At 34.4% G+C, this 22,471-nt stretch overlaps 1 protein-coding gene across 1 annotated transcript in view; it reads right to left on the bottom strand.

Annotated features, from left to right (window-relative positions):
• Positions 1-22,471, bottom strand: part of LOC124363064 (mitochondrial carrier protein Rim2) — a 51,397-nt gene that overhangs the window by 16,650 nt on the left and 12,276 nt on the right. Inside the window, exon 3 of the mRNA XM_046818145.1 lies at positions 20,900-21,078. Coding sequence (XP_046674101.1) covers positions 20,900-21,078 — 179 coding nt within the window. The remainder of the gene's footprint in view (positions 1-20,899; positions 21,079-22,471) is intronic.

The following is a 22,471-nucleotide window of genomic DNA, read 5'->3' as shown; positions in this document are numbered from 1 at the left end:
ATTCTTAGTAATTTTGAGACGATTCTTGCCATAAAAATGTAGGCACACTAAACTACAATATATACCACTATTATATATTATATTGGAAAATCATAAACTTACTCTCATATTAAAAGAAATCTTATTCAAACTTTGATAAGTAATATACAAATTTTGATAACTAATATAAATATATCTTTAACATTTGATTGAAAAACACTCTTTGGCACCAGGAAAGTTGGTGGAACTGTGTAATGTACATCTTGTCATCCTTTCCTTAGAAAGCTGAAATTGGTGATTGTATCTTACTACAATCTCACATTTTTAGTGTATGGCTATTGAAAGTACAAGTGGTTCATACAATGTACAAGTGGTTAGAAAATTGACCAGCTACCTAGATGACTGCAAACCGAATCAAATCCAGCATTCCCTAGTTCATATATTTGTTCACCACAACATTATTACACTAGTTTTACAATTCCAGAATGGGAGACCAACAATATAAACATTAAAGTACTGAAGTACCTTACAACAAAGCCATGCAAACTTGTAATGACTACATCATCCTCAAGGCAACCAGGTTTATCTTTACGACCTTGTGCAAACAAGCGGAGTTGATAAGTGTAGTTCCCAACACAAATTTGGCATCGCCATGTACTCTACACTCTTATACACAATTCTATCCATCAGGACTACAAGCTGACACAATGTGAAGTTTGTCAACTAAGCATTGAAACGTTTCTTTCTTGACCTTGTAATGATCTCAGATGAACAACAAAATATTTGAAATGTCTAAAATTCTGATGATGATCGACACACTCATTAAATCAGATTTACAGTCTGGTATGTCCTTGAGAGAGGCAGAGACAACAACAGAACATGGCAACACCGCACCGTGGTTAATGAGTTAATGAACGTCTGTCTCCCAAGCGGCACAGTATTTGATAACAGCCCTCCCAATGAGATGAAAAACTTCGCTGAAAACTGAATTGAAATGTCAATTGGCGTCACTTTACTTGTTGGGGGAGTTCTTGTCTTACAACAGTAATGACTGAAGCGTTAGTGAACGAATGCCATCCCTGTATACCTATCTGCGCGGTGAGTGAATATTATGCGCTTTATGTCGATTGTATACAACGTTTGATGTGTCAGACAATAGGGAAATAGTATAACTATAGTAAGTGAAGTGGGATGTAATACAAATACAATTCAGTGACATTTGGTTTCGACAACAGATCTGAAGCCAAATCGGATCCAAAGAAGTAGTAATGGTCGTTTTGGGTTCTACGGCGAGCGGAAATCCGCTTCAAACCAGTCCATTGACTAAGCCAAGCGTGGCGGTCGGTATGCTAAGTCTATATCTGCTTGTGCCGCAACAGCGAGTTGTACGAACTCGTTCTGGCGCGTACTGCGCAGTATGACTGTGTACACCCAACTCCCTACCACGTGACCCCAAGGTCACACACTGTCACTGGCCCGGCTGGCCTTGTCCCTGTCTTGGCGGGAGTAGGAGGATCATCCAGTCTGCTATAAATAGCTCTCCCCAACTGCAACTCGCCGGCCGGCAGTTTTCCTGTTGCCGTCACGGGCCGGCCACAATACAAGGCGGCCCGCGGCAATCTGAAACCAAAACCGTGGTACGACCGGGGAGTTTTTTGTCCAACGGCATAATATATGCCTCCTCACTTTATGGATTATGGACTTCAGTCACTTAGCGGCATTCAGGAAGAGCTCACCAAAAACTACCTGAGAAAAGTTCTGAGATCGGTGAACGGCATATGTGTCGAATTGTAATAATTGGAATAAAAATCTGAGCAGTAGTAAATTAGAATAGGTCATTTCATTATTCGATCAGAACACTTGTTTTACTGTAACTGTATAAAAGCAGACATTAGTTTGAATCCAACATTACTTTATTGCCTTACTGGTCAAATAAATAAGAAAATATCTAACATGTGTTTATATTTATGCATTTGTATTAGTACTGGAAACAAATTTGATGTATTCAAAGAGAGGAATGGTACTTAGATTGGGGGCCGGAAGAAGTAAATGCATTGGTGAGACCATGATGGAAACAATGCCACCATGACCATGAGGAGGACATACAATACTAGAAGGAACTTTGCTGTTCAACCAAATCCTTTAGTTTCAAAATATCCCGTTTCCTAAATACATAACTTAAAGTAAATGTCGACCTATCGTCTATTTTCAAAAATTAGGGGTTCTGTCAAACTAAACCAAGCAGGATCTGCCACCCTGCCGTACTGCGAACCCCCCCCCCCCCGAACTTAATATGTCAGGTATTCCGTGTCGGTACGGTCAATACACCGGCTATGTACGAATACTATTTATGAGGTGTTAATCCTTTTGCTACCAACGGGCAGTTCACCTTCAGTCTAGAGCCTGTACATTAACTACTTGACATTATATAAATAATATGAATTTTCAGCGAGTTACTAATCATTTAGTTGGAATACCACTGTTACTTTTACTTTTAGCAGTAAATTATGTAAGATTGGTATAAGTTGTAATTACTGTTGCTGTACCATTCAGACTATTTATCTAAGCTATAGTGACATTAATTCCTGTATCATCACTGAACGGTTTCATCAAGTAGAGCAAATTTAGTCTGATCCAACAAAGTTAAATTTTCGCTTGTCTCCACTACAATTTAATTGCCGAACGCCCAAAGAAATCCAGCATTGCTCGAGATAAAAAGAAGTGTCAGAAAAAAAGAAGCGGACTAATGATCTTACCTTCCGGCATTCCACATTAAGATTGTCTGGAGCAAGAACTAGTTTATTGATAACTGTTATTGGGAGTGGATTTAAACAGTTCCGCAATTCTGTATAGTTTTACTTGTAACAGGTTTTCTAAGTAGGGCTCCACTTGACGACTTGAATGACTGTGATTACACAGATTTTCCGATACATTCGCGAATTAGTTGACGCAATTGGTTATATAATTCTAGGAATGTCTCCAGATTTGCGTGACATGATACGGGGTTTTAAGTAGTTCAGATAGTTGAATCCATTATTTTTGGAAAGCTTTTGCACCTTTAATAGTACAAAAGAAAACAAACAAAAAAGGCGAGTCAAGTACAAATAACGACCTCGACTGCCGCCGCTACTACACTAATAGCTACAAGACTGATGCTGTATGTACCCATGACACCTATGTCACAGTGAGGGGCGTGTACGTGTTTGTGTGTCCCAGATGCGAGCGTGCCAGAGCGGAGCGCCAAACATTGTTATCTGTCGCTTGTTCAGAAGACAAACTGGCCACGCATGGACGGCTCTTGGTGCTCCTTCGGCGATCTTTTCGGGTGCGTTGTATCTTGTAGATGCTGATCGAGAGTTGTCAATAAAAATGAGCTTGTCATAGCGTGTATCACAACTTTCAGACCAACCAGGGATGTACTGAAGTTGCGTTGTCGCTCATTCATATCTTTCCGCCAAAAGCATTGCATTGCTGAAGCAATGGAAAGTCGATAATTAATTTCCATTAGATAGCTCTCAAATTTATTTTGAACTTTACAGACTCTTTAAAAACTTGAACTTCAGAACGAGTATGGCTAACACATTACTTTAAGTAAAATACATTTGTACTTTATAAATAATGACAGTATTATTGGTAAAATAATTTGTAGAGCGTACTGCAAAAATAAATAATTCTTAAAGAAATTTTCTTTTTCAGAACTGGCACTTCCAAATTTTGGACATTTACGTCTTACTTGTTTACTCGATTTTTATTGTTACCTTTTTAATGACAGATACTTTACTCGGGCAAAGTGGTTAAAACTAGAAGAATTCCTCATTTTGTATTAGCTTATAACGCATTACTGGGCATAAACATCATCCGCTAAGCTTAATGGATGTTTTGAGTAGAAACTTTCTACAGTATACATGTTCTACGGACTAAATTATGTAATATTTGATCAACAACTAGCTACGGTTTAAAAAGACGTCAATTTTTTTTAAACTGTAGAAAAGCAAACGGCGATATCTTCACATGTAGAATACAACAGCTAGTTACATGGTGTCATATACACTCTGAACGTCAGTAGTCTCTGAACTAGTCGCATAAAGTTCTCTCGTTTGGAACAACACACAATGTTACGAGTAACCACTCTATTATGAGGATAACTGGCTGGAACGTTACGTGCCACAAATTACTGGAACGACAGCGAACAATTCATTCCGGGGCGGTTAATTTAAAAAGAGCACCATGGGACCTGTAATGGTAGGCATCGTGATGGGGGGAGAGGGGGGGGTCACGCGACAGTCAATTGTATCTCTGCACTTGTTGTTTTGCTGGGCAGGAAACGCCAATCCCGACAATCACGGCCACCACTGCGTACTTGGCGATCGTTGGCGACTTCGGGCTGACTACTTTCACATAGAAAGTCCATAATGATATATGCTCATTGAAGCCGGCGCACTGAATTTTAGTCGCTTGAACAAATCGTTTCAGAATCACGGAGATCGTGTGTTACGGAAACTCTTGTGATACAGATGGCACTGAAAAATGGTTTGAAAATCACGGAGATCATGTGTTACGGAACTCTTGTGATACAGATGGCACTGAAAAATGGTTTGAAAATCACGGAGATCATGTGTTACAGAAACTCTTGTGATACAGATGGCACTGAAAAATGGTTTGAAAATCACGGAGATCATGTGTTACGGAAACTCTTGTGATACAGATGGCACTGAAAAATGGTTTGAAAATCACGGAGATCATGTGTTACAGAAACTCTTGTGATACAGTTGGCATGAAAAATTGTTTGAAAATCACGGAAATCATATGTTACGGAGACTTTTCTAATACACACAGATGGCACTGAAGAAATTATTTGATAATCACGGAGATCAATGTCATTACATCAAAATGCCGCATAATCACGTGACAATTCCTGCTAAATATCTAGACAGAATCTATAATAATCAGAAACAATACAGTATTGTAAGTCTGATAGACTCCCCAGTTTCAATGCTGTGTCCCTGGGATACAATAGTTTCTTTTGGTTTTGTGTAGCGTGTAATTAACCTTTGTAATTACGTAGCCTGCAACATACGGGTTTGTAGGTGACAAAGAAGTTTAGATTCAATCCATAAAAGCGATGTTACAAGGATAAGAAACTTCTTAGTTAATTCTTGGAAACTGTTACACAGAGTCGCCCAAGTTCAATCTTTGGAAATTGATCTAAACGGATAGACGATTCCGTTTTAGCCCTTGGAAACTTTTTCGAACAGCTCAGAAGCTCAATTCAGAAACCTTTACACCTGCTGACGCAGAGAAGCCCAGGAAAAATATAACAGTAATGTAAACTTCAGTAAGCCTATTTCTCATGTGCGAGCTACCACCAGAACCACCGACAAGTTCAGCAAGTGGTTACAAATCACGCCCTGAGCGTGAAGCGGGTCACAGTGTTGCCGACGGAGCACGAAACGACTTGGCTACCGATCAAGGAATGCGTCTAAAGCGGTTTGCGCGTAAAGCGGGATTGTCACTGACGTGATCTACCTTACAGTCATCGTGTCACAGTTTGTGACTAGGAAAACACGTTGCTTGTTTACACAAAGGTAGACAATGCCCACAGAGCAACAGACCTCGCAGATGATGAAGCCACTAGTTTGCACAATAACCTTCTACACCGGACAGGGCCCTCGAGACACGTCCAAAACCAAGGTCACGGATAAGGCGGCAATTGTGCGATAGGAGAGAAATAACACTGATATGATTACGTAATAGAGCAAAGTGCTCAGCAGCTGAGGCGTAGAAACGCCAATTTCATGAGTAATACGTTGCTTAACCGTTTCGATCCAATTCCGTAATTTTAACAATTACATAATTGCAAATAGCGTATCACAATTTGAGAGTCCACACAGCGGGATTCAGTGTTCCATTGATGAAGTCACCACCACAATAACACCAGTAACGGTATTCATTTAAACGGCAGAGTTGAATGGTGTCGGTGTAAAAACAGCCCGAGCCCCAGAATAATGGCGCAACAAAAAGGTGTTTATCTGCGACCGTAACGACTGTTGCGAGAAGCGACTAAACAACATGTCAAGTGCCAGGGGCGGACACATGAGAATGTGTGGGAGGTCTTGGGCCCCAGGGTTATAACACTTAGTTTTAGTTTAAAATGTCTATTCCGATTATAAACGAAACTCCAATATAACTGTGTTCAAATATAGAAAGTGTGGTGACCTTGGAAATACTGGGAGGTGCAGCTTAGTTTAAAATACAAATTAATACTTATTAACAACATTAACAGTGTTACATGCATAAGCATATTCTATAGATGACTAGGTTTTTTATAAAATGCATAAGTATTATAATTTTAAAAATTATTGTGACATTTTTATTTGAGGCCGATGTCATGGTTGTAATAAGAATTTAGTGAAAATAATTATAAAATACAAATCAATCAAATTGGAAACTGCTTACATAACTCTAATTGCTAGTTTAGCTATTTAGTTTAAGAATTAATAACTTGTATTGCATCCATTTTAAGGATATCACCTCCACCTAAATAAAGAAATTCAAAGATTGCACAACCCGTATTCATATCAGTTAGCCAATTGGTTGCTATACCTAGTCAACAAAACACGCCAGTTTATGGTCTGCTGTCTTATCCGAGATAAACAATTCTGTTTTGGTTAAAACAGCTGATTGTAAAGTTTATCGTCACGCAGAATAGCCAACTTTCCAAACAATAAGAAATAATTAAACAAAGCTATATTAAATTGATTTACTAGCAAACATCTACAATTTACATTTACAAGTACAACACATTTTATAAAGGCAAATTATGAAATTCATATAGAACACTAAATATATTTAATTTCAACGATCAAATATAATAATTATTTAACTAAATAACCTTGTTGCACTCTACTGAATCGTTAACTAGAGGTGTTAAATGAATTTATTGTATTTAAAGTACAATATAAAATAAAAAGGCTTTAGTAACAATTTTATAGCGTGACGAAATACTAGACCGTTACATTCTTCTTAGGAAACAACTGATCGTAATATTACTTTCAGTGATATGTGAAGTGATTTTCAGAATTAAGCAGTGTTTTTATTGTAATTTTATTGATTTATTAACAAAAACTATAGTTTTAATAATCGGACAACAATTTTAAGCTGGCTTTACATAAAAAATGTATTATTATTGGTAATTGAAAAAGATTAAAGTTTAAATATTTTACCTAAACATGTTTTGAGTGTAGCGAGCGAATGAAATAATTAACTCAAACCTTATAAATGCGTAAGTGTCTGTGTTCTTACTACCCTCACATTCACTATGTTGTGTCTCACATGGGTTCCAAGACCCCTGTAGTGTGTATATACCGCACCAAAATAACCGCAACCAATATGTTATATCATAATTGCCAGGATGTTTATGTTCATGTGTAGACAACACTACGTAGTGAGATATCGGATATCCTCGGCCCTGTACAGAGGTACACCTTGATCTGTTTATGAAACATGAGCGTATGAGTACAGGCAAGGCTATGTTATAAACACTATCAGATATCCTTATTAAAGCCGGTGACCGCTCGCTAAGACACTGACTTATCTTTCTATGGCTATTAATAAAACCACCTCAACTGTCTTGAAATCGATACTGTAAGGGATAAAACTGGAATTGAAATAAAAGGTATGCATTTTAAGCCTTTATTCCATTAGGTAATTTATCATTTTAGCGATTTACGAAGTAATTTCGCACTGATGATTTTTATGCATTGTCGTGTTACACTCAGTTAGGCCTACATAATTTTAAATTATATAATTTATTGTGTACCGTATGTTATTACGATAACCGTTGGTAGCAATAACTTAACTCTTATATCACAAAACGTTGTTTAATTTCAACGAAATGAATGGCACTGGCTTTGTTAAGGCAAGTCAATATCTCATCCTACGACGATTTACTTGAAAACAAAATTTAGTACACTGCACAACCATATAAAATCACATAAATGTGTAAGCAACGCGATATTAATATAAAAATGGTAACTTAATTTTATAGCAATTATTTAATCTTCACGTAGAGTATGTCTTGCTTGGCGTGTTTCTGAACTGATATCAATGTATCTTTTGTTAGCCTGTGTGAAGAAGAATACATGAGCAATTTAAACATAATTTACGGATCCATTTATAAAATTATATAAATAACCATTATTATATAAATAAAATTATTATATAAATAAAATTATTATATAAATAAAACTCCATAAATTGCGTTATAAGCACGATAACGCTTGATTGTTTTGATTTTAATTGTGCTAGTGGAGAATCCACAACGGGCGTACCGCAAGGTCTCGCACTCGGCGCGCTGCTGTTTGTTAGGCGGAGGGGTACTTACGCAACAATGGGAACACGGACAGTTAGCGTAGCGAGAGAGAGGGGCAGACGTGCGAACGTGCGAGCGTTGTGTAGTGCGTGCGTACAATCACGTAGCCCTGAGATACGGGTCACCCGCCGCTGTCTGCCGACCCGTATTTTGGCCCGTACGGACGAGATTAGCTCACGTGCACTGTTCCACAACTGACTACAGTTTTATGGGCCGATAAACAATACTGAATGTAAAATAGTTTTACTATAACGTTTTCTATTTGTGACATACCTTAATTTTATTAAATAAATATAAATGGTAGATAAATCCGAGTAGAACACACAATCTGGGACACAAGACCTAATTTGCGGTACACAGGAACACAATCACTTTTCGTGAAATCGATAGAGGAATTTCCTGTAAGAAAGAAATTAATAGTCAGTCGTGCTAATTTTGATGGACGTCGAAAAATGGAGGGATTGCATAAGGTTAAAAAATAAATGACATATTTTTCACGTTTTATTCCAAATAAGGAAATCATCCATGATATATCAATTCACGATAAGATCATTTTACACGAAATCATCTACAGAAGATAAACGAATATTAAAGTACTAAATTTAGCGACGTCAATGAAAATCGAGGATAAGCTGACAATGAGTATCGAAAGTCATTCATTCTTTAAAATAATTAGTGAGAATTAATTTTGACGTCATAAATATATTATCTCTATAAAATATTTTAAAATGCAAATTGTCAATACCGTATTTTTTATTGATAAGAAAGTAGGTCATACTCTTTCTTAATGGTTGTTAAAACTGTTGATTGATTGTCTGAAATCACAAACAAACAATGGTAAGGCCATATTGTCTGAGACAAGATGATTTAAACGAACGGTCCGACATTCCAGGCGTTATCAGACCACGTGACTCGAACTTCCACGACCTAGCCGAGCGTGACATATCTTTATCTCTCTCTCTTTCTTTGATCGGCTATTATCGTATCCGGCGAGGACAGACACAACAAAAAGCTGTCTGATAAGCTGTCGAGTAAGGGTGATGCGGGGGGGGGGTCGAATTGAATTGAGACAATCGCTACCGCTATTCACGGGAGAAAAAGTAAACATCTAAAGTCGACACTCAGTTATAAAAAAACAAGAACAATACCTAATGCAAACGCCAAACACGCAAAGTCAGGCAGGGCTCCACATCACGAAAGAGCGTTGACATTTTCAGTCAATTTTATTATTTTTCAATGAAATCACGACACAATTTCTGTTCAACTACGAGAGTGGGGTTTATAACACACTAGCGATTGTAAACCGACGTCTTAGTTACAATTACCGTATATCCATATATGTTAATTAAATAAACCACGCCCCAAGTGATCACATTGAACATACGTAGACATAGGATAATAGAGACAAGAAAAATAATACATGTTGTATCACAAGTTACATAACATAGCAAGTAGAAAAACAACCAAGTCAATGACTTAATCTATTGGAAAGTAATATAACGTAATTAAACAACTCGTTATAAGAACCGGCGAAGTTAAAGTACTTTTGAGTTTCAAATGAGAAAAATGTTAAAATGTTGGTTAAAGAATTGTTTAGCTTTAAGATGTTATTATTACGCATCCACAATATTACGTTTTCAGTAAGAATATTTTTTTACGTACCGGTACCTATACTTTTAACGACGAAAAAAAAGATATTTTGGATTTTTTTAAAAATAAACATACAAAAATCTCTTATAATTAAAGTTACAAAAAAAAAATAAAGGCGAGGATTAACGTTTATATTATTAAGATAGCCAGAATCAAGATGGTTACTAGTACTTAATAAGGTAGTTGAAAATTACTATTTTTTTTAAATTAAAAAACAATCACACAGAGTTATATTACATAAATTTTATTCACAATATTTAAGATGGTAACCGCTTGAAAATTGAATATAACCAATAAAGTATGGGCACATAAAAGGAATTAAATCGGGGGAAAGTCACTATCAACTGTTGGGCCATCCATCTAAGATAGCGGCGGAAAAAGTTAGAGAAATAAAAAAAAAAAAAAAATGACAGAGATAAGTTTCTTGTTCCGAAAAGTATCGGTCACGTGATGCGTTCGAGATAAAGGTGACCACGAGAAGACCGCGTGCAGGGCCGGTCGGCCGACGTCACTGACCCATCCAGGCACGGTCTGCCGCGGCCAGGCGTCAAGTCGTTGTGCCCGTGCCGGGCTAAATATACCGCCAACAGAGTAACTCTGTAACTAGTAACTGTTCCCGGGGCGCTGATAGTGCTGAAGCTATCAGGTCAAACATGTTCCACATCCGAGTTGGCGATTTATACATTATCAGGAGGTATACCAAAGGATCATTTGTGGAACACTAAAAAGACGATTCCTTCTCAGTAACGATTTACTTCTTGCCTTTTAAGAGTTTTGAGAGTTACAAGATTATGATGTGTCTATTTTGAATATTTTAATTTTAAAACGATATAGAGTACCTGCCTGCCTCTGGCTGATCCATGAAATGAAAAATAGAAGTCGATAGAATTTTGCAATCAATCAAAAACAAATCACAGTTATGTTTTCTTATGTTATATTAAATATGCCAAACTCGGTCCAATAATACATTAGTAAGTTGCATAACCAAAGCAGTGGCTGCAACAAAACCCAAACAAATAAACTTTGTAAGTGATTAAATGTGCTGATGACATCAGGAAAGTCCTCAACAAATTATCTGCCAATTGATGAAGTCAATTGTGCTCACTTGACAGTCATAAACTCCTCCTCTCAATATATAGTCACACGCCCATCAGCAAAATGGAGAGTCATTAAAAGTTTAACATTGGAAAACATGCAAGCTAATTCAGGAATGGTATGAGTTTTCCTTTCTTGCCTTAAAAAGTTTCCTTTAAACTTCTTTGTTATAACTATTGTGTAACATTGTATTTAGACATGACCTGATTAATCCAGGCTATGAACAATAGATGAATCTGCCAATGAACCATTACAATAATTTTTAATCTTCATAATAGAACACCTGTTAAGGAATACTTTAAAGAAGAAAATATTATGACCATTTATGAGATGTATATTTTTAATACTATTATCAGTCAAAAGCAAACTTCAGGAACTGGAATTGGTAGGAGATAATCACAACCATTCACAAGAAATCATAATAATGTAGCAATAAACCTCCTTAACCTTACTACATTTTAAAAAGAAAGCAAAGTGTATTGGATCATAATTTTATAACAATCTTTCTATTGAAGTTAAGTCAGAGGCTACATTCAATAACTTTAAAATTAGATTAAAAGTATCTCATCAACAAGGCTATATATTCCTTTAATGAATTCCTGTGATGATTCTGGGGGTAGGGTACTCCATAATTAATAGTTTTGTGCCAAAAGCTGCTTTAATTGTAACCTTTAACCTGTAATAATTGTATTTAAACTTTCTCTATTTCCTGTTGATTTAGCTTGTATTTTCTGTATGTATTCTTGTTGTTTTTTTTATCTGATATGGACATGAATTAAAATCCTGACACTATTCTTGTATATATGTGTATATGCTAAATGAATAAAGCTGTTTTGAATTGAATTGAATAAAACTTCAGTTGCATTCCACAACAAATTGTGGTGTAATGTAGGTTTTAACCTAAGTAATTTTACTGGGATGAATGGTGTTGATTCAGTTTATAAATATAATAATAAGTATGTATAAAATACGTATATGATAGACATATATAAATTTTTCTTCAACGCACCTGCCAAGAGGATTTACTTAGATCACTTGAGTTTAGATGTTAATCATATTTGACGTGCAGTGTACACAAAAGTGACACAAATTCTTTACATCAGTGAAAAAGTTAATTATTTTCGCACCATCACACGACAGCTCAACTTCATCACAATATTGCATCAGCTGCCCGACACAGGTTGGCTCCAGATGGGCGCTTATCTTTATCCAACCACTAATACTGCTCATGTACGTTTAATTCAGCTCAGAACCCATCTTTTAATAATTAAATTCATTATTCAGAATTAAAAATATTTAAAATAAAGATGATTGGTTGAAATTTTAATTATGTACAATAACTTCATAATTGAAGGAAACTTTGAAACTGATTCGATACTATGGTAACTACTCACACTTTCCTTAACTGATTACAATGAGGATTTCCCCTCGTTTCCAACCTTAATCAATCCATTTCCAGTGGAATCTTGACTGGTTTTCCCTCTCTGCATCACAAATATTGCTTTCCATGAGAAGATGCTAAATCTGCGCTAGGCAGCTTTGAATTTATCTTGAGTTTTCAGAAGTCCATTCTTATTCTTAGTTCTGCCCCAACTCCCAGAGAAACTTTCAGAAGCTCATGAGGTTCTTAAGCTTTCCTTGTTCATTTCTTCCTTATTGATTGGAAATGCACTGTATACTTGAGCTTGCTACTGACTGGGTTGGTAATTTGATGGTTCTGACTTTATATGGGGGAAAATCATTCCTCACATCATTGCTGTTAGTTTGGATAATCATTGAAGAAGCTTAGTTGAAAATATCATATATGTAGTGGCATACATGGTATTCTTCATACACAGAACATCACAGAGCTTCCTAAATTGTTACGTCCAACAAAAATCACGTAAATTAAAAAAATGTATCAAGCTTCTTCACTGGATGACTGGGTAGTACGTCAAAGGATACAAAAGGCATAGATGGAATTCTTCATTACTGCAAGGCAAGTCGTGAGGAAGGCCTAGCCATATTTCAATCTTAAGAGTATTTTTCTCATAACAAGGTTTTTCATCTTCTCAAGGTATACAATAGCACAGACTCAATTCTCTATTCAGTAGCTGTATTGAAAGAAGATATTGCTGGATTTCCATATTCACAACTTAAAAGAAAATGATTCATTTATCAAAATATTCTCAACTTCCACTGTTAATAATATAAATTTTAGTCATTTTATAATTATCCTATACATTGGTTTATTTTAAGAAAGAAAATGACAATAATTACGCGATGTTTACAAGAAAAGGATATTTCACACAATTTATTTTAGTCATAACCACATCTTTAATCTGTTATCTTAGAAAAAAACTGTCAGTGGTTTAGCAATCAAATTAATTTAATTAGTTTAAAACTGGTTACATTTACAGACCAAAATAAATAACAATATCAAGTAACATGGCAAACAACCAATTAGCAATGATATTTTTAACTCTGTTAATTAAGCTTTCAATTTTGTTTAATTATTCATATCGTAGTGTAGAACAAATTCTGTTAAATCAGCCTGAATATTGATACTGTTTACACAAATAAACTTTACTGAACAATTTTTTTACTTTTCATGAGTAGAAATACAAATATTCTTGTAACAAAAACTTATTTTGTTGATAAAATTATTTGTATAGTTGTAAAGTAAATTATTAACAAACTGTTATTAATTTATTAGCTCCATTCTAATGATAAACTGACTTAAATTTTGTGAAAGTTACTTTTAACATGTTTATAGAACTACACTAAATTTGGTGTTAAGGAAAATGCCAAATCTAGGAAGATTAGATGCAAAATGCAAGTAAAGGGATTGAGATTTTTTACATTTAATTACAAACATATAAACATTTTTTTCTTCTTGTAAAACTCCACGAATGCCACAAAACCTTATTGCTGCAACTAGCACTAGATGTAATTACACCATCAATGTGGTTTATAAGCATTGATATGAATGACTCCGATATCATTAGATTGTGGAAGTGGTTATTAAAAACTGCAATTATTCCACAAATAATAACATTGTTATAGTATTTCTAGACACTATTGAACCAAAAAAATTACCACATAACTATATCAGCTAAACAATAGTAAAATAATTGCAGTTTTTTTCAATTGTTGAACAAGTACTAATGAGTGGACAATCTCATTACAATTTAGACAGGTGAAATTAGTCAGTGATGGCAAAGTTACCCTCTCAATATGTTTGGCTCATATCTCCTGTCACTAACAGCTGATAACAATCCATCAATGTGATTAGTGATTAATACAGGGGAGCTCATTCATGTCCTGTCCAAGGTCACTTATCTGGGAGTTCAGTCTTCCACACAAGGTCTTTGCCTTCCTGAATCAGAAAAATTTCCATAGAGTGAACTAAAATTAAAAGTCATAACGAATGAGTGAGTGGATAATATATGTTCAAACTGGATATAAAAAATAAATGTTTTCCTATACAACAGGATTTCCTACACATTCTTGATTTAGCCTAGCGATGTTTAGTATAATATTTATTACTTGTTGGAAATTTCCCACTTTGACCACACAGGTTCAAGGCTTGGATAATTGCCATATCTCACGAGTTCCAGCTAACTCAATTTTGAATTTTTCCAGTTAGTTCAACTATTTCGCTTTCCTTCATCCAAAGCGTATATTGCCTAGGTATTTTTGTGCAAGAACATATGATCTGTAAGTTGCCTAGAAAAGACCAATACTGGAAACACATATTTAATACAACTTTTAATTAGAAAAAGTTAATGTTAGAAGAGATCCATAATGCTGCTAACAAGTAGAATAGAATCCTAATCATCCAAATTTAGATTATCCTTTAAACACTATAGCTTTACTGTACTTTTTTGTGAATGCAGTGGAATGTATAAAATATTTGTTATAACGCGAGGTTCAATGAAAATAGTTTGTACGATTTTTATTGATTTTTGTAAAAAGTAATAAGAACATAGTTTAGATGTAACTGGTTTATACTTTGAAACCATCAACTTTAATAAATTTAATTATGGGCCTAGTTTGTAAAACTTAGTATGTTAGTTAGTGATTCGGGAGAGGAGTTCAGGTTCATACCCCTAAATTCTTCCCCTCTTACAGATTCTTCACCACTCAATAGATAGATTTATATTATAGGTGAATGATAATAATTTGTCTGATGTGTAAAAAAACAGGCAGAGGTTGAGTAATCGATATATTTGTGGCGATTACACAATTATTTGTTATGTAATTGTATTTAACTGTCATTTAAATTGTGACACTTTAAATCTAACTTTGATTGGTATTCTAGCTAATTCTCACAATATTGGACCCAACATGGACGTCATAATAAGCAAACTTCCACTTTTTGGTCCAAGAAACCTCAAAATTAAATTAAAGTTTCACCTTAATTTCCTATGATCTAGATGGCTCTAAGAAATTGATTGCCCTGTATTGATAATGATTAGACACTCATCACAATCTTATCAGCAAGGCAGCATGAAATGACCACAGGGTTTAGAGGTCACCCATATGTCAAAACATCTCAGACTACCTTGAAGATTATTTGTAATTTTTTTCCTAATACAAGTGCTGCACTTCTTACAAGTGTTTTTGGAAAATTTTACGATACCTTGTGTGGAAATAAAAACTTTCATTTTCATTACATAATTTTGTCTACACATAAGTTGCTTAGTTTCATTCATTCTCTATTCCTAATTTAACGATAGCAGTATTTAAGTTAAAGCTGACTGAGGTATGGTATAATCTTCTTGTTATTGTGTGATGTTCAGAGCTGTAATCAAATGTTTCTTCAGTAGAAGAGATCCTTGCATTGACTAGGGTCTCAGACCACTAAAGAGTCACAGAAAATACTTCTTACTGGGTTGTGTCCTACTTTTCCTCTCTTTTTTATTCATAATTGAGTTGACTTTGAATTTAATGGCCATAATTTATTAAAATCTTAATGGATAAAATATTAAAAAAACTGCCAATAAATGGTATAAACTAATTGACATCTTTTAACAGATGTACAAAATTTGGACATTATCTAGTCATAAGGCATTTTAACTCTCGAGAACATTTGTGCACAGACTTAAATAAATGTTGATTAATCTTGTCACTTATGGAACTGACCACTGAGTTAAGATAATTAAACCTGGATAAAAGTAAAAAATAATATTTTTTGGTTGTAAATACATACTACTGTAAGTACATTCCTTAAATACGTACAAATTGTAACTGATTCCATTTGACAAACTTCTAGTGCATATTCTAATAATCTAAATATTACTTTTCTATTCTACTAATAAAGAAAAATATTCCAAGGTATATTATTCAGTTTTGAACAAATAAATCATATTATTTTAAATAGCAGATACACTACTTAAAAAAATGGTAAACACTCAAGATTTTCGGTTTTTGTAACTCATTTTTGTCCATCAAAATATATCTGTTAGAGATAAAACAGTTTTCAGGAAAATTTATTGTTATTCTAACAAAATCGGGTTTGAAGGCAAAAGCTCTTACAACTGACACACAGAGATTTCCACATTAATTCCCGGTGGAAAAAGTTTTACTGTCTTATGCCTTAAGCTGCTGCGGCTTCAGGTAGGAGACATATAAGATCTCCTGTTCACCATATACCAAACAACGCAACTACCGTTTACACAAAAAAATTAACTTTTCACAGTTGAAGTGCTCAAGGACAAAGGAAACCTTCATTATGAAACGAAAAATCATTCATTTCTAGAATAGATCCAATACATTTTCTTGAACAACTCTGTAATAGATAAACAGTGTTTTATATAATCACAAGGGAGGACCGGAAATTACATATCACAGCTGACAGGAACATATTCAGTGGACGTGTTACTTGGTGAATTTCAACAACTCCAAACTCATGATACACGTGATATAGAATTGAAAAGATCAATAAATCTCTGACGTTAGAGTAAAAAAAACTATCTATCAGCATCCGCTAGAGTGACTGTGGGAGTTATCTCGAGTATGCTTGACTGGAGATGATTATCTTGGTCTGATACTGAGAAAAAACAATTAATGTAAAACAATTGGGGGGCACATCTAGAGGGAGCGTGGTGATAAGAGGTCAATTTCATTGACGTCAGTAGGGATAAGGCTAGGTCAGTGATAAGACAATGACATGTTGAATGATAGTAAAATTGTTAAACTTGGGAAGCGAGCTAATACTTAATGCTAGCGACCTTCAAATTGACTTTTTTTACCCAAATAAAAATTTTCTAAGGTTAAAAGCAAAACTTTTTAATGCATAGTTTAGTTGTTTAAATATGTTGATTTTACCAATTAATACAGATTAAACTTAAAACTTAAGTTCTCATTACAAAATAGAAACAATGCACATGATAACTTTATATTTATGGAATATATTTAGATAAATCAATCAAAATTCTTTTAAAAAGGTACAATTAACAGAGGGATTTAAATCCTTGCTTATTTTACCAAAATAAACGTACATTTATTTTCACCTTATTACTTCCAAATAGATTATAAAAATACTAGCATTTACCCGCGGCTTTGAACGCAATTTCGTAGTGTTGCATGTGTATAAGCATTTATGGTTCAAGGGAATTATATTTCCGACACTAACTTTGAGTTTAATTTGTTGTCACAATCAAGAGAATATGTTAAAAAGTGTATATTTATGGTCTTTTTAATTTACTTTGGTCTTAGTATGTTTTGTTCCATAGTGGTTTTTATTTTTTCCCTGATAAAAAATATATATATATATCACAGATCAGAGAAGCCTACTTCTGTCAAAAGAGAACTATCTGTATTTAAATTTATAGTAAAGGTTTTTATATATTTTAGAACATTTAGAGCTGGAATCGGTACATTAGTTCAAAAGAATACCATAAAAAATCACCTCAGTTTACACATTACTGATATAATCTATCAACCACAAACAAAAAATAGAAGAAAACCACAGAACAAGGTTTATTAAAAGGGACGCTATTGTTTTCTGTACTAACAGGTTTCAGATTTGTAAAAAGAATCAACAACGAAATAGCTTTAATGCCAGTGGCAATTTAAGCAGCGGAGAAACTAAGACAATAGTCTGGGGCCAAGCAGGCGTATTTTTAGACAGGTTTGAGCAAGCAATGATGTCCGCCAATAAACAAACTGAGGCAGGTCGCTGGCTGGGTGGGGCTTACTTACACATACCCTCTCCTATGTAAACAACAACACATATTTGGACCAGCTAAGCCGATACACTCTAACTCTATAAACAATACTGAGACAAGGTTTAAAAATTCATTTAACTAAATTAAAAGATAAGCAATTAATTCTGGTAGGAGTGACAAATATAAAAGAGCATGCATTATTTAAATTTCATTAATAAATACTAAATTAAACGTAATTATTTTTTCTGTCAATTGAAAAAAGTGACGACTCTACAGAATAAATTAAATGAGAAAAGAGCGTTTCTTATTTGATTTAGTTCACTTTGTTATCTGTCAAGGACTTTTGCAAGGAGAAGAAACTTTTCAACGACAAACATACAATTTTCAGATTCGTTGAAATAATATATAGTACAGAAAAATAGAGGAAAGAAGGTATTAATCAAGTAAACCCATTAGAAAAATAATCCTCTTGAATTGATTTACAATTTTTGGTCATTTCATAAAGCCATACATACGCTAATGTTTAGCCAAACTGATGATTGTAATTATTCATAACATAAAGTAGCTTCACTTTAACCCCACTTAAACAACACTCTGTTAGCTGGACATTTCAAGGCTGCATATAAAGAAAGTAACATAAAAACGTCCACATTTAACTCTCCTAGACGTTCGTTGTAAACACAACACTTCGTTGGCCAAATGGACTTGGCAAGTGGCAAAATGTCCCAAGATTGTGTAATATTTAGAGAGTGAACCCTACTTCTTGTGACAGAGAAGTGTTGTTTCACACATGTCATCATCATTTGTACAGAAATAAACTAGACCATTTTTGGTACCGTCTGTATATTTATTGTGAGAAATAAGGATAAAATACATCAAAATTTAATTTTTTATAAATAGATCTTTTACTTTAAATATAAAAATAAGAAAAAGAGAACATTTTCATTCTGTTTCATATAAATGTTTAGTTTGATTCAGAAAGTTATTATACATTACATTTTAAAGACAACTTACACATGAGCATAAGACAATAAAATGTAAAACTCTGTAACTTGTTTGCATTTAATTATAACCTAAGGCAACATCAGTGCTATTGTAAATAAGAATGAATGCTAATGGGTTTACAGTAGATATATTAAATAAACAAATTGTATTCAAACACTTGGGGTTGGCAGAGGTATTTTGTGGAAAAATGTTTGTTGACAATAGACCAATATGATATTACTGCTACTTTGGATGATTTAATTAAGTAATAATTTAAATTGTTTATGGCGAAAAATTAAAAGTGGTCTACAGACAAGAGACGTCTTTATTAAGACCTCAGAGTTAAGATGTTATGAATTTCTATTAAAATTTTAATGAACCTAAATCTATAACTGCATGTATGTAATTAATTATCTTAAGAAGCCAGAATTTACTTGATATATATTTGATATAAACTTATAAATAAATTTTGGATATAAACAAATTAAGAAGTGAACTATTGATAGAATCAAAGAAGCAATAAGACTCGTGTTGCCAGAGTGACACAGACACAACACAACACCAAAGGCAAAGAAGCAGTTGGAAGGAGGTCAAGAGTAGAGAGTAGTTAGCTCCTGACCAGTCCAACAAATTGAACTCAATGCCAATAAACATCTGGCCGTCACCATAATTGTATTGGCTTTGCCATCCTCTACAATTGCTTACACTGGATATAGCCAATATTATACAACACTCTGTGGTATATGTTGCTTGCTTTAAAAAACATTGATTGAACACTTTCAAGAGAAAACAAACTTGTTTGGCTGATATTGAAATGCAAATACGTAATAAACACAGGCTATAAAATGTTGGGCTCATTTTTGAGTGACCCGGCACTCATGGTACTGTTGTAGTTGAAAACTATGTACTAAAATACAGTTGTGATATTGGTGGAATTCTTGCAGTGGGTGAAATCACAGGAAATGCCAGAAATACACCAAAGAGAAACAGACACTCTCCAGATGTTAGTGCTTACTCAACCAAAAAAATGCAAATATCTATGCAGTACTGGGATACATATAACATAAATAATGTTCTGCATAAACAACTTAGTGTAAGATTTTCTAATAAAAAAATTAAATATAAAATATCTTTCTTAATTTTTACAACCATATATTGAATAAAATGTATGAAATTAATCTAAACTAGATTTAATCTAACTATTGTATTAAATCAGTTATTTTGATTAGGCTCATCACTAAAGTGCACAGAAATAACCTTTTGTATGAAAATAAGTTAGATCTTAAGAATTTCAATAAATTAAGTTTTTCAAGATGCACACTCTAGTAAAAAAATGACACTAAGCAGATTTTAGGGTACTCAGGTCAGATTAACACTTATTCTCATGACTAATTGGGCATGGTTTCAAATTCAAATTAAAAATAATTTATTTCTCATGGACATTTACATGTATCAAGAATAAAAAGTAATGATTTTTAACATTAACCACAAACTAACTACATAGCAGATAATGTTAGGCGTCTGATTTCTTAAATTTTAATACACTTTCTATGGTATTGGTGCATTAACATATAACTGATATGTAATTAAACCATTTGGGATGATTTTTTTAACAATGACAGGTTACTGATTGGCCAGTTAGTCTGGTGTATTATGAAAGGCCTACCTGCACAGGAGGCGGAGAGGATGTGAACGATGGCGGTGTCGGGAGTTAGCACAGAGTTGAGAAAACTCTTGGCCTGGGAGTATGCACAGAAGTAGATGGCCCTGGAAGGTGCCACTCCTACTAGGTTTGGTCCCAAACCCTTGAACAGAGCCCTGGGTCCTTCATGTTGTACAATGTGCCTGCACACACCACAAACAACTGTTCACATAAGATATTCCAAGCTGCATCAAGCCAGTGAATTGTAAACCATGCTAGAGCCTGGGTCCTCCACATTGTACAACTGCTTGCACACAACAAACAACTATTCACATCAGACGCTCCATCAAGCCAGTGACTTGTAAACATGCTAGAGCTGAGCCTGGGTCCTTAATGTTGGACAACTGCTTGCACACACACAACAAACAACTATTCACATCAGACGCTCCATCAAGCCAGTGACTTGTAAACATGCTAGAGCTTGGGTCCTCCATGTTGTACAACTGCTTGCACACAACAAACAACTATTCACATCAGATGCTCCATCAAGCCAGTGACCTTGTAAACATGCTAGAGCCTGGGTCCTCCATGTTGTACAACTGCTTGCACACACAACAAACAACTATTCACATCAGACGCTCCATCAAGCCAGTGACTTGTAAACATGCTAGAGCCTGGGTCCTTAATGTTGGACAACTGCTTGCACACACAACAAACAACTATTCACATCAGACGCTCCATCAAGCCAGTGACTTGTAAACATGCTAGAGCTTGGGTCCTCCATGTTGTACAACTGCTTGCACACAACAAACAACTATTCACATCAGATGCTCCATCAAGCCAGTGACCTGTAAACATGCTAGAGCCTGGGTCCTCCATGTTGTAAAACTGCTTCCACACACAACAAACAACTATTCACATCAGACGCTCCATCAAGCCAGTGACTTGAAAACATGCCAGTAAAAAAAAAATCATCAGGCAATCATTTTGAATGTGCATATAATTTTTCTTATTCTACATTTAATTTAATGTTTTGGCTTTTAACATGTTGTTGTGGTTTATTGTAAATTTTATACACATTATAAGTCAGATGGTGACATATAGCAGAATTACTTAAAATTTATGTACCCTAACGTTTTTCAGAGTCCACTCTTAATAACCAACGAGCCTACAGAGTTAGTTCTGAATTCTGTGCCTTTTGGAAACAAAATATAATTTACAAACTGTTAAGTGTTTGAACAGATAAATTTAAAATTAATTACTATCTTTATATATATATATATATATATATATATATATATATATATATAATATATGTAAGTATATATAATGCTATAATGAAGCAATTGTAACAATATATTGTATTTCAATAAACTGTCTCATTTAAAGTAGTGATTTTAAAAAGAATACAAAAAACCTAATAAACAAGAAAAAAAATAAAGAAAATTAAAAAATAAATTCGATATTATGCTTAATGCAGCTTTTAAATGGCAGTGAAGAACTGAAGATAGAAACCATCAAGATTAAAACATGAGGGAGAAAGAAACTAATGAGACATTGTGAAAAGATACCAGTAATGACAACATTCAAATTCTT

Source organism: Homalodisca vitripennis, chromosome 5 (genome assembly GCF_021130785.1).
Source record: "Homalodisca vitripennis isolate AUS2020 chromosome 5, UT_GWSS_2.1, whole genome shotgun sequence".
Lineage (NCBI taxonomy): Eukaryota > Metazoa > Arthropoda > Insecta > Hemiptera > Cicadellidae > Homalodisca > Homalodisca vitripennis.
This window is presented reverse-complemented; position numbering and strand designations above follow the sequence as displayed.